Source organism: Papio anubis, chromosome X, assembly GCF_008728515.1.
Source record: "Papio anubis isolate 15944 chromosome X, Panubis1.0, whole genome shotgun sequence".
Taxonomy (NCBI): domain Eukaryota; kingdom Metazoa; phylum Chordata; class Mammalia; order Primates; family Cercopithecidae; genus Papio; species Papio anubis.
In genome coordinates, this window is record NC_044996.1 from 24,194,975 (window position 1) to 24,213,970 (window position 18,996).

The 18,996-nt window shown below is 48.5% G+C and overlaps 1 protein-coding gene across 2 annotated transcripts in view; it reads left to right on the plus strand.

The window, feature by feature from the left end:
• Positions 1-7,916, plus strand: part of AIFM1 (apoptosis inducing factor mitochondria associated 1) — a 36,037-nt gene extending 28,121 nt beyond the window's left edge. For both annotated transcript variants that reach the window (XM_003918264.3, XM_003918265.5), the window contains exons 11-16: positions 267-355; positions 813-953; positions 3,525-3,667; positions 5,189-5,313; positions 7,118-7,314; positions 7,653-7,916. In XM_003918264.3, the coding sequence (XP_003918313.1) occupies positions 267-355; positions 813-953; positions 3,525-3,667; positions 5,189-5,313; positions 7,118-7,314; positions 7,653-7,724 (767 nt within the window). In that variant the 3' untranslated portion in view covers positions 7,725-7,916. The remainder of the gene's footprint in view (positions 1-266; positions 356-812; positions 954-3,524; positions 3,668-5,188; positions 5,314-7,117; positions 7,315-7,652) is intronic.
• Positions 7,917-18,996: the final 11,080 nt, after the last annotated feature.

Below are 18,996 nucleotides of genomic sequence, written 5' to 3' on the forward strand. Positions count from 1 at the left end.
CCTTGACATAAGCCCTATCACCTGGCCTGTAAAATGTTTCCACCATTCTCCAGTCAGCTAAGTTCATCTAGGTGTTCTGAATCAGATGCCCCAAATTCCTGGAAGTGCTGGAAATGAGCCATGGGTGTAGGTTCTTGCGGCTCTCCAAAACTGCCTGTGTACTGATTATTGGTTTTACCATGAAGGAGACCACTGGTGAGCTTCCCTATTTCCCATGAAAGTGACAGCCTCGTAGGCTCACTCTCAGGTCTTGTTTGCCTTTACAGAGGGAGTTAAGGTGATGCCCAATGCTATTGTTCAATCGGTTGGAGTCAGCAGTGGCAAGTTACTTATCAAGCTGAAAGACGGCAGGAAGGTAAGGAAGGAAAAGACAGCCTGCCAGGAGGCCTTCCAGTTCTCTGCTCCCCTTGCCTCATTCTTACTCCTTCATTTGACACCAGTAGATTATTTTTCCTGGCAGTTGCCATTAACCTGATATAATTTTCCGAATTAACTACCCCTCCATTAAAACAGAATGATGAGAGCCAGAGTAGACACCTGTGAACCACTTTCCCTTAGCCCCTTTCTATCTGTCTCACAGAGTTTTGAGTCCTGGCTAGGGTGGCAGATTTCTGTTCGAATGACATGGGGGATGTGCATGGGATGGGGTGGTGGAGGCTTATGAAATAGAACTTAAAATCCATTTACCAGAGGTAAGTTAACCCATGATTTTTTGAAGTCCCAATTCTTAATGGCATGATGGGCCATTGTTACGCCTGTAGGCATAAATGGGAACTGTGGTAATTGACTGAATTATTTCTTTTTTGCCTCAGGTAGAAACTGACCACATAGTGGCAGCTGTGGGCCTGGAGCCCAATGTTGAGTTGGCCAAGACTGGTGGCCTGGAAATAGACTCAGATTTTGGTGGCTTCCGGGTAAATGCAGAGCTACAAGCACGCTCTAACATCTGGGTGGTAAGTGTGCTACAGCATGACCAGGCACAGTTCATTCTCCCTAGCCTGTGAACAGGTCTGCCCGGTGGTATGCTAAAGCTCATCAGCCTAACCAGATAGGGTCAGAATGTTTAGAGGCTGAGGGTACAGAATAGAAATGTGTGAACTGCTTGATTCAGAAGACCAGGTATGGCCTCATGTGCAAGCTAGTGGCAGATAAAATGAGCAGTGTGCATGCCTGCAGGAGTAGAGCTCTTCCGGTTCTACTTATTGGCATCAGCCACTGGCATAACCCCTGGTGGGCATGCACATAGCTTTCAGATGGATCTGCTGTTCCCTTTGCTCAAATGTGAATCCGGAGGATGGAGGATGAAGCAATTTATAACCTGTTCCCTAGAAAGGAAAATTACGCTGTTTTCATTTTCCTTGAGTACTATTTTTAGCTGTTTTTTTACAATCTATTATGACACAAACAAGACTATAGTATGTAGGAACCATGAGGTAATTTCCCCATTGCTAGTTACAAGTGTACTGTGTTTGTTTATGGACTCTGCAACTAAGGACATAGGCACCTTGGAGGAATTTTTTTCCCCCTCCAAACCTTGCTTTAAAAAAAAAAAGATGAAATGTACTGGATTTTTTAAACTTGTTATAAAAGTAATACGTGGGCCAGGCGAAGTGGCTCACGCCTGTAATTCCAGCACTTTGGGAGGCTGAGGCAGGTGGATCACTTGAGATCAGGAGTTCGAGACCAGCCTGGCTAACATGGCAAAACCCCGTGTCTACTAAAAATATACAAAAATTAGCCGGGTGTAGTGGCACAGGCCTGTAATCCCAGCTACTTGGGGGGCTGAGTGAGGCAGGAGAATCACTTGAATTCAGGAGGCAGAGGCTGCAGTGAGCAGAGATCATGCCACTGCCCTCCAGCCTGGGCAACAACAGAGCAAGACTCAGTCTCAAAAAAAAAAAAAAGTAATACGTGGTCAATGTAGAAGACAGACAAGAAGGCAAGAGGAAAGTCACCTGCAGCAACCATTAATATTTTGGTGAATTTCCTTCCCTTTGTTTCCTTGCATGTAGGTTTTATTGTTGGTTTGTTTTATTCATGGCAAGCATACTATATATAATATTCTGCTCTTTTCCACTTAACACCATAAATGTAAGCATTTTCTATGTTGCTTCAGACTTTGTAAACAGTTTAATGACTATATGTTCCATTAAGTGAATTCACAGTTTACTTTACCGTTGCTTACTCGTTGGATTTTTAGGTTGCTTTGGGGGAGTCTAAATAGCCACAAAGATGAACAAAGGGTTAGAGAGCTCAAATACCACATCCTTCGTGAAGCTGGCCCAGTTCACCCCTGGCTGGAGGTTCTTGCCCTCTGCTTGAAATACTTGACTCCTTTAATCTGTACCTTTCATATGGCACATTACTGTTTACATTGCTCTGTAGTTATGAGCAAGGCTGTATCTTTCTGTACTAGGTTGTATGCTCCTCATAGTCAAGGTCCATGTCAGTTTTGTCTCAGCAACCCGGACAACATAATACTTTTGTATATAATGAGTACTCCATAAATATTTGTTGAATGAATGAATACTGAATGACAAAAAGAAATCTAAGAAAACATTTCTAGGTGAGAGGCAGTCACATCCAAAAACTGGTTTCTACATATAGAAAAGAATATTCTGCAAATCATGGTTATTAAATATCCGGTCTGTTAAGGAAAGAACAGGAAGTAGGCATAAGTAAACCGAACTATAGAAGATTTAGGTTAGCTTTATGGAAGCAGAATAGATTTTTTTGGGGGGGGGACGTAGTCTCACTCTGTTTCCCAGTCTGGAGTACAGTGGCACGATCTCGGCTCACTGCAACCTCCGCCTCCCGGGTTCAAGCCATTATCCTGTCTCAGCCTCCCAAGTAGCTGGGATTACAGGTGCTCGCCACCACACCCGCCTAATTTTTTGTATTTTTAGTAGAGATGGGGTTTCACCATATTGGCCAGGCTTGTCTCAAACTCCTGACCTTGTGATCCGCCCACCTTGGCCTCCCAAAGTGCTGGGATTACGGGCATGAGCCACTGCACCTGGCCTGGAATCGATATTTTAAAATGAGATCTCAGGCCAGGCATGGTGGCTCACACCTGTAATCCCAACACTTTAGAAGGCTGAGGCAGGGACGTTGCTTGAGCCCAGGAGTTCGAGACCAGCCTGGGCAACATGGCAACACCCCAGCTCTTAAAAAAAAAAAAAAAATTTAGCCGGGCATGGTGGTACATTCCTGTAGTCCCAGCTACTTGGGAGGCTGAGGTGGGAGGATCATCTGAGCCTGGAGGTCCAGGCTGTGGTGAGCCATGATCGCACCACTGCACTCCAGCCCAGGCAATAGAGTGAGACCCTGTCTCAAAAAAAAAAAAAAATTGAATGGGTTATCAGCTGTTTTTGTTAGTTTAAGTACAACTCTGGCCTGTAGATGGAAAACATGAATTAGTTACCATTACAAGTGTTCTTTGAGCCCCCAAAGTTTATATTTTGTCTTTAACTTGCTTTTTTTGTTTTTAATCATGTGTTCATGTCATGTATTTGTTTCCACAGGCAGGAGATGCTGCATGCTTCTATGATATAAAGTTGGGAAGGAGGCGGGTAGAGCACCATGATCATGCTGTTGTGAGTGGAAGATTGGCTGGAGAAAATATGACTGGAGCTGCTAAGCCGTACTGGCATCAGTCAATGTTCTGGTAATAGTTGTGTGCCTTGGGGACCCAATTGATTACAGTTCAGTATCTCTAGGACCATAACACAGAGTTATGGTTTGGTTTTATTATGAGCCAGTTAGCTTTCATACAGAAGGGAAAAAAGTCCATCTCATGTCCACACATTCTACCCTCAGGTAACCATCTGGCAAAAGTGTCCTGATTGGTTTTTCACCAAACTGCTCCTTTTGTAAAACATTAAAAGAGAAAAAAAAGTTATTTTAAGTGTTCCGTCTGATGTTTGTTAGACTAGGTGAATGAATGGAGATGGCACCAGCACTTCTGGCAAAATATCTCAGAGGCCGAGGTGGGCGGATCACAAAGCCAGGAGTTCGAGACCAGCCTGACCAACATGGTGAAACCCTGTCTCTACTAAAAATACAAAAATTAGCCTGGCATAGTGACGCGTGCCTGTAATCCCAGCTACTCGGTAGGCTGAGGCAGGAGAATTGCTTGGACCCGGGAGGTGGAGGTTGCAGTGAGCCGAGATCACACCACTGCACTCCGGCCTGGGCAATAGAGCGAGACTCCGTCTCAAAAAAAAAAAAAAAAAAAGTCAGAAAGCATTCCAGTCCTAAAAGATGAAGGCTGGTCTGGTGTGGTTGCTCATACCTCTAATCCCAGCACTTTGGGAGACCGAGGCCGGGGGATTGCTTGAGCCCAGAAGTTCGAGACCAACCTGGGCAACATACCAAGAGCTCGTCTGAATTTTTTAAATAAAAACGTTTTAAAAGCTAAAGAAAAGAAAAGTGGAGGCTAAGGGGAAATACCGTAGGTTAATGAAACCATAAAACATCTCAAATTCTGAATTCTGTAAATGTGGAACACTCTTTGAAGCTTCAAAAAGGGAATTTCAAGACGAAAGTAGTGAATAGCAAAAGTGGGGACCTCATCACTTTTCAAATGTGGCATGGGATAAAAGCATGAATAAATTGAAGAACACTTCAATCACTGCATGGATATGTGATCGTGTATAATGGCTTTTTAAGGAAAAGTCAAAGCTGTTAGGGTTAATCTTACTTTCTCATGGTCATCCCTAGATGCTCTAGCAACAGCAGATCAGTTTGGCGTCTCGTGATATGCATACTGAGTTCTTTGGTTAGCATAAGAGTGCAGTGTTGGTCGGGCACGGTGGCTCATGTCTGTAATCCCTGCACTCTGGGAGGCCAGGGCGGGCAGATTACTTGAGGTCAGGAGTTCAAGACAAGCCTGGCCAGCATGGTAAAATCCCGTCTCTACTAAAAATACAAAAATTAGCCAGGTGTAGTAGTGGATGCCTGTAATCCCAGCTACTCAGGAGGCTGAGGCTGGAGAATCACTTGAACCCAGGAGGCAGATGTTGCAATGAGCTGAGTTCTCACCATTGCACTCCAGTCTGGGCGACAAGCGAAACTCCGGCTCAGGAAAAAAAAAAGAAAAAAAAAAAAGTGCATTGTCGTGGTGAATATGTGCTACCGTGTCATTCCTTACAGTCCCTTGACAGAACACCCTCTTCTCTCTTGTTAGGAGTGATTTGGGCCCCGACGTTGGCTATGAAGCTATTGGTCTTGTGGACAGTAGTTTGCCCACAGTTGGTGTTTTTGCAAAAGCAACTGCACAAGACAACCCCAGATCTGCCACAGAGCAGTCAGGTAAGGAAGCCCCAGCACTCCTCTTAGAGAGTGTTGAGAAGCAGTGGTCCAGATTCTCCTGAACAAGGGGTTTCTGTATTGGCCAGCGGGTGCTGTCAGTGAAAGCCTCTCTTCATGTTGTGCTTTAAAAGAAACCAAACCTCAAGTCCTCACTCTTTAGTGGTCTGAGATTTGGCAAAATCAGGTATCCTGGGCAAAGCATAGATTCAAATATTGCGGGTATCTGTCCTAGACAGTGGACAGTGGCTAACTCAACGACACTGTTGTTTCGTTTGTCTCTGGGAAGACCTATCTAAGGAAGAAAACAAGAAAACCTGAACTTTTTAGGTTGTGTTTTTTTCTTTCTTTCAGTTGTCATTTTTATTATTTTGCTTCAGGCGAATCTCAAGAACACGGCCTGAGAGCCTTAGCTTAAGACTGGCTGTCCTCCATGGGTCCTGGGCAGGGAGGAACTGGGCTGAGTAGTTCTTTAGCTGCCTCTCATTCCATTTGGCAGATCTTAGTGCCAGGTTTTCTTTAGATGGGAGGCACCTCTCTTGGAATGAACTTCTCTCCCACACATGTCTCTTTCATTAACTCCGAGACCTTATTCCTTAACCTTAGCTCAAGTTATTTAACCTCTGTGTCCTTTTGCCAGAGGTGTCTCAAGGGCAGGGTGCTCTTTAAGAAGGAGAAAGTAAGACATTATATGGATATGTAGTTCCTTTTCCTGTGTAATTCTAATGTATTCCATATTCCTTAATTGATCTCTCCTAGTAACCTAGTAAGTGGATTCATGTCACTGCTCTGTCCACTGGACAGTGTTATTGGGGGCTAGTGGTTCTCAGAAGGCAAGGTGCCCCCTTCCCATGCCACCCTTCCCTTCCCCTCTTATCTTTCTCTAGGAAGAAATGCCTTCACTATGGTTTTTCCATATGGAAGTGCCTTCTGCTTTGGCTAAAGTATCTGTCTAGGCCGGGCGCGGTGGCTCAAGCCTGTAATCCCAGCACTTTGGGAGGCCGAGACGGGCGGATCACAAGGTCAGGAGATCGAGACCATCCTGGCTAACACCGCTAAAACCCCGCCTCTCTACTAAGAACACAAAAAATTAGCCGGGCGTAGGTGGTGGCGGCGCCAGTCCCAGCTACTCGGGAGGCTGAGGCAGGAGAACATGGAACTCGGAGGCTGAGCTTGCAGTGAGCTGAGATCCGCCACTGCACTCCAGCCTGGGCGACAGAGCCAGACTCACCAAAAAAAGCATCTGTCTAATAGCACTGTCCAATAGAACTTTCTGCTGCGATGGAAATGTTCCATCTCTGCTCTGTCCAGTACATTAGCCACTAGCCACATGTGGCTTCTGAGCTCATGAAACATGGTGAGTGCAGATAAGGAACTGAATTTTACATCTTACTCAGTTTGAAATGATGTTCATTTACATGGCTGTGGCTAGTGGCTACTGTATTTGGACCATGCCACTCTAGAATATTTCTTAGAGGACAAGGACCAGCCTTCTGCAGTTTGAAGAAATCCAGATATCAGGAAATATTCATAGCATGAATTTAAAATGAGATAATAAGGGAGGGAAGTTTTGGGTCAGACTGACCCTGTGCCCAGGAGCTGGCAAGGAAGACCTTTCCTTGGCTTTGTCACTGGAGAGGGGCTGGTGAAGGCCAGGGTTTACTGAGGGGGCATAGAGAAACAAATCCTCTAGAAGTAGCTTGAAGCAGGCCTTGAAAGACTGTTGGCTTCTAGAATTTCCCAGGCTCATAATAACTGAAGTTTTGATTTTGCTTCTATGTTTATTTGTTTTGGGGGCTGGCCACAGGAACTGGTATCCGATCAGAGAGTGAGACAGAGTCCGAGGCTTCAGAAATTGCTATTCCTCCCAGCACCCCGGCAGTTCCACAGGCCCCCGTCCAGGGGGAGGACTACGGCAAAGGTGTCGTCTTCTACCTCAGGGACAAAGTGGTCGTGGGGATTGTGCTATGGAACATCTTTAACCGAATGCCAATAGCAAGGAAGGTAGGTGCCCGTCATAAGTCTTAGAGGAAGATGGGAAGTACGGCTCAGAAACACTCCTGTAACTTCATCAGGTGCCCTGAGATGCATTGTCCCCCAGGTCAGATTGTGCCTAAGCAGAACAAAGGTATAGCCTTGGCTCAGGAACATTATTTTTCACTTGGGACTTGGCTGGGTGATCTGGGAGTTGGCAGGCTGCTTGTTTGGGTTTAGCAGAGAGCTGTTCCCACACCTCCCTCCCAGTGTGATATGGGGACTGCCCCAGGTGGCCCCATTGTGTGGGCATGGCCTGAACGCACATGGAGTGAGTTAGGGACCTATTGTTACTCTCTCTCCCTCAGATCATTAAGGACGGTGAGCAGCATGAAGATCTCAATGAAGTAGCCAAACTATTCAACATTCATGAAGACTGAAGCCCCGCAGTGGAATTGGCAAACCCTTTGCCACCCCTGAGGGGTCGGATGGGTAAAGGAGCATTTTTTTATTCTGCAGACTTTCTCTGTGTATAAGTGTGAATGATCAAGTCCTTTGTGAATATTTTCAACTATGTAAGCAAATTCTTAATGTTCACATAGTGAAATAAATTCTGATTCTTCTAAATTAAATTTTGTTCTCTTGTCAAGGGGGCAGGTGGGTGAAGGAGGAAAGCCTATTAGAAAGCAAGCAAATTGCAGCACCCACCAAGGGCAGGATTTTTGTCAGCCACGTATTCGTGCCCTACTCCACCCGTGAAACTCCTTTCATTTCCAAACTTCCCTCATCCCTCCAGACTTCTTTGCACACACCTGCTGTGGCCTCGGCCCACAACACTCGACTCCCCTCCTCTCCTCTCAGGAAGTTCACTATCTCTGAAGACTTTCCCAGCCTTCCAAGCCTCATCCTTGTGTATGTGTCTCCCTGCTAGCCCATGACTTCCTGGAAGCAGGAGCCCTGACGTTAAGGCCTTGCTCATGGTTTTATCTCCAGAGCTTAGCACAGGGTCTGCTTCATACTAAGTGCTTCATAGATCATTGTCGAATTAGTGAACAAATAAATGTATGGAATAGACTCCGTTTAACCTGGAACAACTCCCGTCCCAGAACTGGATTGGGTCCTGCAGGGGACAGAAAGGGCACTTACTACAAATCTGAGTTCAGAGACCTGGTGCTTCACAGTTAAACCTGGAGACGGACTCGTGGAAGGACCATCATCTCTTGACTCTTCTGCCTGTTGTCCTCATGCCAGACATCTGTCCTCTCTTAAGCTCCTTTTTTCTAAAATATGCTTATGGGCATACCTCACTTTACAGATTATTTCCTGGGAATACAATTCAGAGTTTCACAAGTCAACTCATTGTTTGGCATTTTAGATTGCTTAACTTTTAAAAATCAATTATTATTATTATTATTATTATTATTATTATTATTATTATTTTGAGATGGAGTTTTGCTCTTGTTGCCCAGGCTGGAGTGCAATGGTGCAACCTAGGCTCACCACCTCTACCTCCTGGGTTCAAGTGATTCTCCTGCCTCAGCCTCCCGAGTAGCTGGGATTACAGTCATGCACCACCATGCCTGGCTAATTTTGTATTTTCAGTAGAGATGGGTTTTCTCCATGTTGGTCAGGCTGATCTCAAGCTACCTACCTCAGGTGATCCGCCCGCCTCAGCCTCCCAAAGTGCTGGGATTATAGGTGTGAGCCACCGCACCCGGCCTAAAAACGTCAAATCTTATTTAAGAGGAATTTGTTACTATTTTCAAGAGTCCTGTTGTGAAACTCCATGTATATAAAAAGAAAATTACCACTAGTCTGGATTTTTTTTTAATATTGGGTTTGATTAAGGGCAGTTTCAGCTTCAACCAAATCCCTTCTGAACTCTGGGAGAACAGGCCAAATCTCCACCATAAGAATTAGCAGTATAGGTATACCATGCAATACTATATGTGCAATACTATATGGATACAGGTTTAGTCGAATGTGATCATATCCAAATGATATATCCAAATCCATATGTAGAAAACTCATCTAGAGTCAGGTGCAGTGGCTTACGCCTGTAGTCCCAGCACTTTGGGAGGCCAAGACAGGTGGATCACCTGAGGTCAGGAGTTCAAGACCATCCTGGCCAACATGGTAAAACCCCATCTCTACTAAAAATACAAAAATTTGCCAGGCATGGTAGCGTGCACCTATAGTCCCAGCTACTCAGGAGGCTGAGACAGGAGAATTACTTGAACCTGGGAAGCGGAGGTTGCAGTGGGCGGAGATTGCACCACTGCACTCCTGCCTGGGCGACACAGCGAGACTCCATCTCAAAAAAAAAAAAAAAAAAAAAAAACTCATCTAGTATCCTGTGATATAGAAATTATTATACAGCAGTAATTGCTGTTTACCGAGATGGGGGTAAGACTAAGATCCTAGTGTTCCACAAATCATTAAGAAAAGATCAAATTGTGATTTGTCTTGCTTTAGTGTTGTATACAGTTTTGTCAAATTCTTTGACAGTAGTTATCCTTGTATGGTATGTCATTGTAATTCAGTGGATTGAAATTAAATGATCTGTTCATCTAATCAGTGTTCATTGGGTGCCTACTCTGAGCTAGGTAGATGTCAGAATAGGAAGATGGATAAAACATGGCCACTGCTTTTAAGGACGACCTGATGTCGGTGAGGAATGCAGACACATGGATGCAGAACTCCAATACAATGAGCTACATCCATAGAAGGACACAAAAAGTACTGTGGCCATGCCAGGAATGGAGAGATCAGCCACAGCAGCCATCCTGAGTCAACCACTGCTGTTAGGCCACTTCCTAAACCACCACTTGGTCCTTGTCCCCTCCCTGTTTAAAAATATACAGTGACTCCCTGTCACCAACCACATCAGGTTCAAAGTCTCCTGTAGTACTAAGCCCACTCTGCCTGTCTCACCTTCCCCGTGACTTTTAATGCGGACATGCACACACACACACCTGGTTTATTGCCACCTTTAAACTTGTGTTCATGCTCTTCACATCTGGAACGCCATCCCTCCTCCCTTTACCTATCCAAATCCTGCTCATCTTTCAAGGCCTACATCAAGTCCTGCCTTGGTGGCATGGTACCAGTTGGACTAGTGCCCATGCATGATTTCTCTCTGAACTCCAGTTGCACTTAGCACCTTTGAGTGTAATTGTTCTTTAAGTCATTCTAAAGGAATTGTCAGCTGTCTCAGAGCAGAGCCCATTTTTTCTTCTCAGGATGGGGACCATATGCTGCACCCTGGTGAGGTGCTGAGCAAGTCCTTGGTCAGTTGGCTGGATGATGCTAGATAACAGAGCTGACTAAAAATGCACCTCTGTCTTGTAGCCTCTGATATCTGTAATTCAGGTTGTTTATGGGAGGATGTTCAGATCATAACCACTTCACTCACTGTCACAACTTGCCACTTACCCCAGGATGCATTTAATCTGCCCAAGCCCCTGAGGATCCTGGGCTGCAACTTCTTTCTTTTCTTTTCTTTTTTCTTGAGATGGAGTCTCGCTCTGTTGCCCAGGCTGGAGTGCAGTGGGTGATCTTGGCTCACTGCAACCTCCACCTCCCAGGTTCAAGCGATTCTCCTGCCTCAGCCTCCCCGGTAGCTGGGATTACAGGCACACACCACCACGCCCGGCTAATTTTTGTATTTGTAATAGAGGTGGGATTTCGCCACGGCAAGGCTGGTCTCAAACTCCTGACCTCAGGTGATCTGTCCGCCTCGGCCTCCCAAAGTGCTGAGATTACAGGCATGAGCCACCAGCCTCTAGGGTCTGATTTCTGACTCCACAGACAAGCAGTACCAGTCAGGGTTTGGCCCTCAATACCTGGTCTGTGATCAGCTAGACCACACCACAGTGCGGTGCAGGGCTAGTCCCACCCTGGGAAGAAGAGGCAGGCTTTGCCCAAAGAGCAGGCATCTGGAGCCCACCCATTTGACTTCAACCTCGCTTTCCTTGGCCATTTCACAAATGGTATCAGATGGTCCTTGGTACCACTTAGTGATGGTCCTAACCTCTGCCTGGCTACCTGTAAGCCACAGCAGGGAGTGTCCTAATGTTTTTAAAGGTGGAGAGGTGGAACTGAGGGAAGGAAGGAAGTTTGATTGGAAAGGGGTTAGATTAAGCCTCTTAGTGAAGGATGAGGTCAACATTTGTGATTTTTGTTGTTGTTGTTGTAATCAACAGGGCCTGTTTTGGAGACAAGAGGCTTTAAACAGAAAGGGCTGGGGGTGGGACTCCACAGTGACCTACTGCAGGCTGCTTCCTTGAAGGAAAATCAGCAGCTTCTCAAGAGACCCATTTATACAAAGGAACTCTCCCCTCCCTTCCCCCACTGCCCCTTCCCTTTCCCGCTCCTCTCCAGTTTGGCCGCTGCCACATCCCTTCTGTACGTCCTTCCCTGACTCCACCTAAAGCCAGGCACCCTTGCTGCCCTAGAGATTGTTGGGACTCGCTCCCAGTGCCTTGCTTTCTGGGCAGAGGGGAAGTTCTCCTGGGCCCAGAGGTGAAGTAAGACTGCCTCTGGTCTCTTTCCCATCTTATCAGGGAATTCCTGGCGGGCACAGACACGCGCACACAAAACCACACACAGATACACTCAGCCCAAGCCAGTGATGACGTTCCCCTGCCTGGCTGGTTCTACATATGGGTGTGACTAGGTCAAAGAGGACAGGGAGGGTCTAAATATTTAGATACTGGACTGCCAAGCCCTCGATGGAAACCAGAGATCCTCTCAAAATGAACATTTGCAGAAAGAAAAGCAGCCCCTGGCGTCTCTGGAAGCTCGCCCAGTACTGTCGGCCAGGACTTGATGTTGCTACCAACTGGCCTGGCACTCACGGCTAGATCTGGGTGTTCTGCTGAACATACATTCATAGGACATCAGCATTATACAAGGCTACTCTGTGACTGTGGTGGATTGAGACAAAAACAAGACCGCTCCATAATCATGTGAACAGATGAAAACGTGAACATTGCCTGAACCTTGAAAATGACCAAACACCCCCCACCCCCATCCTGGTTTTTCTGAGTAGCTGCTGCTTCCTTACCAATTGCAGCTTCAGCCTCGCTCTTGTCTGCCCTCCTCTTAGATAAGATTGAGTTGATAAGATACTCAGTCCAATCACAGAATCACCAGCATCCAGTCCAGAACAAAGCCTGACTTCCTTAAACCTTCCTCCAAATCCCCTGACCCGACCTGAATCCTCTAAGTCTTTTCTAGCGCCCTCTTCCTGAGGCATGTCATGATTCCCCCATGGGGTGCCTTCTTTCTTGCCGCAATGAGCAATAAACCCAACTTGTATGACCACCGTGTTCCTGGTCTTTGACCAGAGGGGGTTGACAATTTGGACACAAATAGCCAAAATATCCTCTGGAGGACCACTATCAGGCAGAGACCCCAGTGAAATTCGCCTAGTCCTGTGCCTTTCTGAAGACCTTACCTAGTCCTGGTGGAGCCTCCAAGGTCTGTGTTTCGGTTGGGGAAAGCCCAGGAGTTGTGTCTTGTGTTGGGGGACAGAGGTACCTGGCTTCCCAGGCAGGTTCTCACCTAGGATGTCTTGGCATTTGCAGTACAACACAAAGATGCTTCTCAGGGAGCACCTAGCACAGGTATTGAATTTATAAATAATATACAGATAAATGTATTCATTTCTTTAACATTTTCTGAGCAATTAATGCATGCCATAGTACTGTACTAGGCTCTGGAGATAGGAAGATGAGTAATATATTGTCCCTGTCTTCCTTCAATGGCTTTATAACTGAGTGGTGGCCACAGACAAGTCAACAGGGATTATCAGTGTCACCTAACTGCTGGGAGTATGATATGTGACTTCCAATTGGAACTTCATTGCTTTACCAGTTGCTTTACTGTTCTATCTATTCTAGGCATTTTTAAAAATAGAGATGGGGTCTCACTTTGTTGCCCAGGCTGTTCCCAAACTCCTGGGTTCAAGCAATCCTCCCACCTCAGCCTCCCATAGTGCTGGGATTACTGGCATGAGCCACTGTGCCTGGCCTATTCTAGGCTTTTTCTTCACCGACCAAATCATAGTTCCCCCGTTTTATGGTTGTGTCTTCTCTGTCATCACTTTGGAAAGAATATGGAGAGTGCCCTGCTTCATAGAGGATGGAGCTGACATTCCTTTCACCCAGAGATTACACATCTCCCTCTTCACTCTTCCTCAGATCTTTCATTCTCCCACGTCCTCTCGGAATCTCTGCAGTCTTCCCCTCTTGTTTTCCTTTTTTTTTTTTTTTTTTTTTTTGAGACGGAGTCTCGCTCTGTCGCCCAGGCTGGAGTGCAGTGGCCGGATCTCAGCTTACTGCAAGCTCTGCCTCCCGGGTTTACGCCATTCTCCTGCCTCAGTCTCCCGAGTAGCTGGGACTACAGGCACCCGCCACCTCGCCCGGCTAGTTTTGTATTTGTTGAGAGCCGGGATTTCCACCGCTGTTGGCCGGGACCGTCTCAATCTCCTGACCTCGTGATCCGCCCTGTCACCGACCTCCCAAAGTCACTGGGATTACTGGGCAGGCCACCGCGCCTGGCCCCCCCCTTTTTTTTTTTTTTTTTTTTTGAGATAGAGTCTTGCTTTGTCACCCAGGCTGGAGTGTAGTTGTGTGATCTCGGCTCCCTGCAACCTTCTCCTCCCGGGTTCAGCTGATTCTCCTGCCTCAGCCTCCCAAAGCTGGGATTACAGGTGCCACACCATGCTAATTTTTGTATTTTTAATAGAGATGGGATTTCACCATGTTGGTCAGGCTGGTCTTGAACTCCTGACCTCAGGTGATCCACCCACCTCGGCCTCCCAAAGTGCTGGGATTACAGGTGTGAGCCACCGTGCCTGGCCACCCCTTGTTTCCCTTTTCCCTGTGTTTCCTCTTCGGGTTCCAGGGGCTGCTCCCTGCTCGTGTGTTTTCTCCCAAAGCAGAGGAGCACAGTGAAAAGAATACTCTTCCGGATTTCAGCTGCAGTGCTGCCGCTCACTGCCTGGATGGCCTTGGGCAACTAGTTTCTGAGCTCTCTGCTTCGTCATCTGTAAAATGAGAGAACAGACTAGATCATCTCTCACCTTCAGCCCTGACCTCCTGTGTATGCAACAGTCTTTTTCGGTGTTTGCATGGGACTTTCTTCATCTCTCCATCTCTCAGTTGCTGTTTACCTCTAAGGTCTAGAGAGACTGCCATCTCCCAATGCCTCTGCTGTCCCTTTGGCTCTACTAGATGTACAAGTTTTGCTGGTTTCTGTTTTGTTTTTAGTTTATGGCTTTTGTTTATAGTTTATTTTTCTTTTTTTTTTTTTTTTTTTTTTTTTGTGACGGAGTCTCGCTCTGTCGCCCAGGCTGGAGTGCAGTGGCGCGATCTCGGCTCACTGCAAGCTCCACCTCCCGGGTTCACGCCATTCTCCCGCCTCAGCCTCCGAGTAGCTGGGACTACAGGCGCCCGCCACCACGCCCGGCTAGTTTTTTGTATTTTTAGTAGAGACGGGGTTTCACCATGTTAGCCAGGATGGTCTCGATCTCCTGACCTCATGATCCACCCGCCTCGGCCTCCCAAAGTGCTGGGATTACAGGCTTGAGCCACCACGCCCGGCCTATAGTTTATTTTTCTTTGACCTACCCAGTTACATTTGGACCTGGGACCCCCTAGAAATTGTACATTGTACATTATCTTATTTCCTCTCCATGGAGAGTTTGACAGCCTCAAAACTGGGCTCCATGAAACGGGTTATCCTTCAGCCCCTAAGCTAAAGTTTGGCTTCAAACCCAGAATTTCCCCCAAGGAAGGCTTGACAGTGGGACTATTGTCAGCCATGATCCTAGCACACGCATTCCTATGGGCTCCCAATTCCCAACAAACATGCCCTACAGAACTGCTCTGTGGACAGCCATCATAACCCAGGCTTTCAACCTAATACTAAGGTAGGAGCTCAGAAAAGCTCCCTCGTGCCATATAAGCCCAAGCCCTGAGACCAGCCCTTCTACCTCCCACCCCCCTTGCTCCTAGTCCATGGCCATTTCCATATTGACCATGGCCTTGGCAGAGCCGTACCCTGAAGTGCAGTGACAAGCAAGCCAGGAAGCTTGCAAACTTCAACACCCAGCTTTGGCTTACCGTACAGACAAAAGGAAATTGCACACAGGGAAACAATGCCAATCCAGTACCAGATTTGCTGGGTGGGAAAGGGTGCTTAAGGACTATGCCTCTCTAGAAGGAAAGGGGAGCTTTAGGTGTTTCAGAGGCCAGCAGGGCTCCTCCAGCTTGAAGCCTTCCCTGCCTGGGCCTGAGGCCCTTAGGCAGCTTGTGGAAACTAATATTCTAAGCAACCAGGGTGTGACTCTGGTTTCCCACCCCAGTGGAGAGGTGATGAGACAATCCAATCCTCTCATCCCTTCCACTGCCCTCAAACTAGTAGCACAAGGGGGTGGTATGAAAACCCAGACTTCTGGGCCTCCAAGTCACCCCCACCCTATCCTGAACTGGTCCACTATCCAGTTCCAGGAGAAAGGGCCAGTGACCTCTCAGATGATCAGCTTGACTTGCTGCTGGGGTCCAGAACAGCTCAAGGCTCAGAACACTCCACACTTGTCCCTTCAGTGGCAGAAGCTGTTCCACATCCCGCCTGAAGCAAGCCTGTGTTCTCACTTGTTCATTAAAACAGGTGTTTCCAAAGACGAGCCATCAGCTTCCAGGTGAACCCCCCAGGCAGTCCCAAGGTTCTGAAGAGGGAAGGGGATCCCCAGACCCCTTCCCTTGGGCAGGCACTCCCTGAATGCAGTGGCTAATTACAAAGGGATACCTTAGTGAGAGCTTTGCCCAATCTTGCAAACATGCAATTCCCTCCTGGGCATTCCCTGTGCACCCCCAGAATAGCACAAGTGGCCAGGTTGGAACAGGGGAGCGGAGGTCTCCATGGGGACTCCCACTCACCACTGCCCTCCCAGCTGCGCCACCGAATCCTTCCCGGGGAGCCCAGAGCCGCCCCAGTTCGCCTGTCAGGACGGGAGGAGGAAGGGAGGTGGGAACAGAAAGAAAGGAATCCAGCACTTTGGGAGTCCGAGGCGGGCGGATCACCTGAGCTCAGGAGTTCGCGACCAGCCTGGCCAACATGGTGAAACCCTACTAAAAATGCAAAAATTAGATGGGCGTGGTGGTGGTCGCCTGTAATTCCAGCTACTCCAGAGGCTGAGGCAGGAGAATCGCTTGAACCCAGGGGTGGGGTGCGGAGGTTGCTGTGAGCCGAAATCGCGCCACTTCACTCCAGCCTGGGCGAAAGACCCAGACTCCAGCAAAAAAGAGAAAAAAAAGAAAAAGAAAAAAAGGATTGAGGGGAAGTTTCAAAGGGTGTGCCGGGGAGTGGGGAAGAGTCTCATTCTCATGAGTCAGCGGATCGGGCCCAGTGTGACTTCACTGCTTCCCCAGAAGAGGCGCCCGGGGCAGGAGGCCGCTCAGAACGCAGCAGCAGGAGTGGAAGCTCGGGGCGCTGGCTGCCTGCGCCGGGGAGGGCGCGGGACAAGGCTCGGGGCTGGGCTGGTCAGGCCGCTTGGGGCTGAGGCGGCGAAGGGAGGCCTCGTGCCAGCGAGGAAAGCTGGGGGCAGAGGAGCCGATATCTCCTCCTCCTGCTGCTCCTCCTTGGACGCCAGTTCCCGCCGCTGCCGCCGCGTTCCGCGTGCAGGTGGCGCTGCAGAGGCGCCCGGCACTGCTGGGCGGGTGGGGGCGCTCAGCCCCACCAGGATCGGGGCTTGGAAGGCGCGCGAGCCCAGAAAGGGGGTGGAGAGAAAAAGGCCACCAGCCCCCGCTGCTTCTCGGGCGGTCCCCGAACTCGAGAGAAGAACGCGCTCCCACCCCAGTGGCGGGAGAGTACGGAGATCAGCCCCGCGGCCGAGCACCCCAGGTCGGAGGCTGGTTCCTGCGCGCTTCTGCAAAGTCTCTCGAGCCACCTCCCAGGTCCCGCAGAGCCCCGGGCGGCTCCTAACTTCAGCAAAGGGATTGCGGTTTCGGGCGGTCTTTGCTCTCTGGGGATGGCGCTCTTGACCCTCGGGCAGTAGAATGGAAACTTTGAGTCGTGTCTGAGGCGTTGGGGGTGGGTTTCCCTGAACAGCCACTCTCTAGCCTGGCTCCCATGAGACTTAGAACGCATCTCCAGCATAGGGATGCAGACTGTGGCCAAGGCTGGGGCACAGCCTGACACTCTGCTCGGCCAAGATGAGAGGTAGAGACTCTGCTCAAGTCCGGATCTAGAGGGACAGTTAGGTGTTCCGTGCTTGTCAACCCGGTCTTCTGCAGCTATATAAGGAAAAAAGAAAAAAAAACAAAAACAAAAAACTAAGAGGCTCATCTGGGGCTCAAACTTGCAACCTCTGTCTTCATAGATAGAACTTCCTGTCCTAACTCCTTGCAGGCCCTGAACTCTAGAAGCCATGATGCTGCCTTGGACATCCTTGTGGTGCTTGGTGGTTATGAGGTGGCTGTTTAGTTAACATATTGAGAATATTAAGGCACAAAAATAACCTTGTGGCCAGAACCTGTGGGGAAAAGTTGTTGGGGGCTCCAACCCCGCCCTTTCCAGAAGCTGAAGTGGCCACTTCTGTGATACAACTTGACATAAAATCTATGGGCAGAGTGTGTCCCTCTTTTCTGTGCCAAGAAATAAAAGCTGCACCCCGTGCTAGCATTCTGGGTGCCTCTCCTCCCCTCTCAGTCCATCCAGTTCTCCTGCTTTCAGGGTGTCCAAAACCATCTGAGAAAGTTATCTAAAGACTTTCCATAAAGAAAGGGAAGAGGCGGGGGGAATCCAAAGGATCCTAAACGTTCCCAGGTCTCACTGTGTGCCAGGAGAAATACCGTCTGTCTCCTGCCCAGACCTCAGAGCCCGGGCCTTTTTCCTACAGGGCGGTGCCCAGCTATTCCTGGAAGCCCCCTCCTTTCTACCAGCCCCCTCCCCAAGGTGTCTCCTCCCAGAGCACGACCGAGGAAAAAGATCAGATCAGCAAAGCTTAACGCCCCCCTGCCCCCTCTTTCTGTCCCCATCCTGACCTGCAGTCTCAGCCTGTGCCCTCTCCTGATGCCACGGCACCGGCTTCTTCTCCTAGAGCAGGACCTGAGCCGTGAGCTCTTCCCCAAGCCCCCCTAGGTGACCAGGAGAGGATCTGATATACTAATTTGTGTTAATGTGATAATGGGAGCTAATGGGGTCACGTGCTAACCACGGGTCCAAGTTCTAACTCAGCATCACAAACTCAACCCCAAGTTAAGGCTGCAGGGATGGGAATTTTGGGCTGACTAATCTCCACAGCTGGCTGGAGGGGGTGGGGGAGTGGGAGGAACCGAAGCCCCTGGACGATCCCAGGGTCTGGTGCCTTTGAGCTGCTGTCTCGGTTTCAGTTTCATCCTTGGCTGACACGTTCCTCTGAAGAGTGGAATTGCTTTGGTTTCCCTCCAGTCCCTCTCTCGTCCCTGGCCGCCTCCCTTTTGGATTGCTAGCTCCACTCGGTCAGCCCTTCTCTTCGTGAGGGGAGAGATGGGAAGATAATTTGGCAGTGACGATGAAAAAATGTACACGTAGACACCCTGAGACACACAGGCTCACATACCATACTGCTTCGCAGACAGACATATGCACACGCCCTCCACGAACACACACGCATGCACAAGGGGACCTAACATCCAAGACTTGAGCCCACACATACACGCA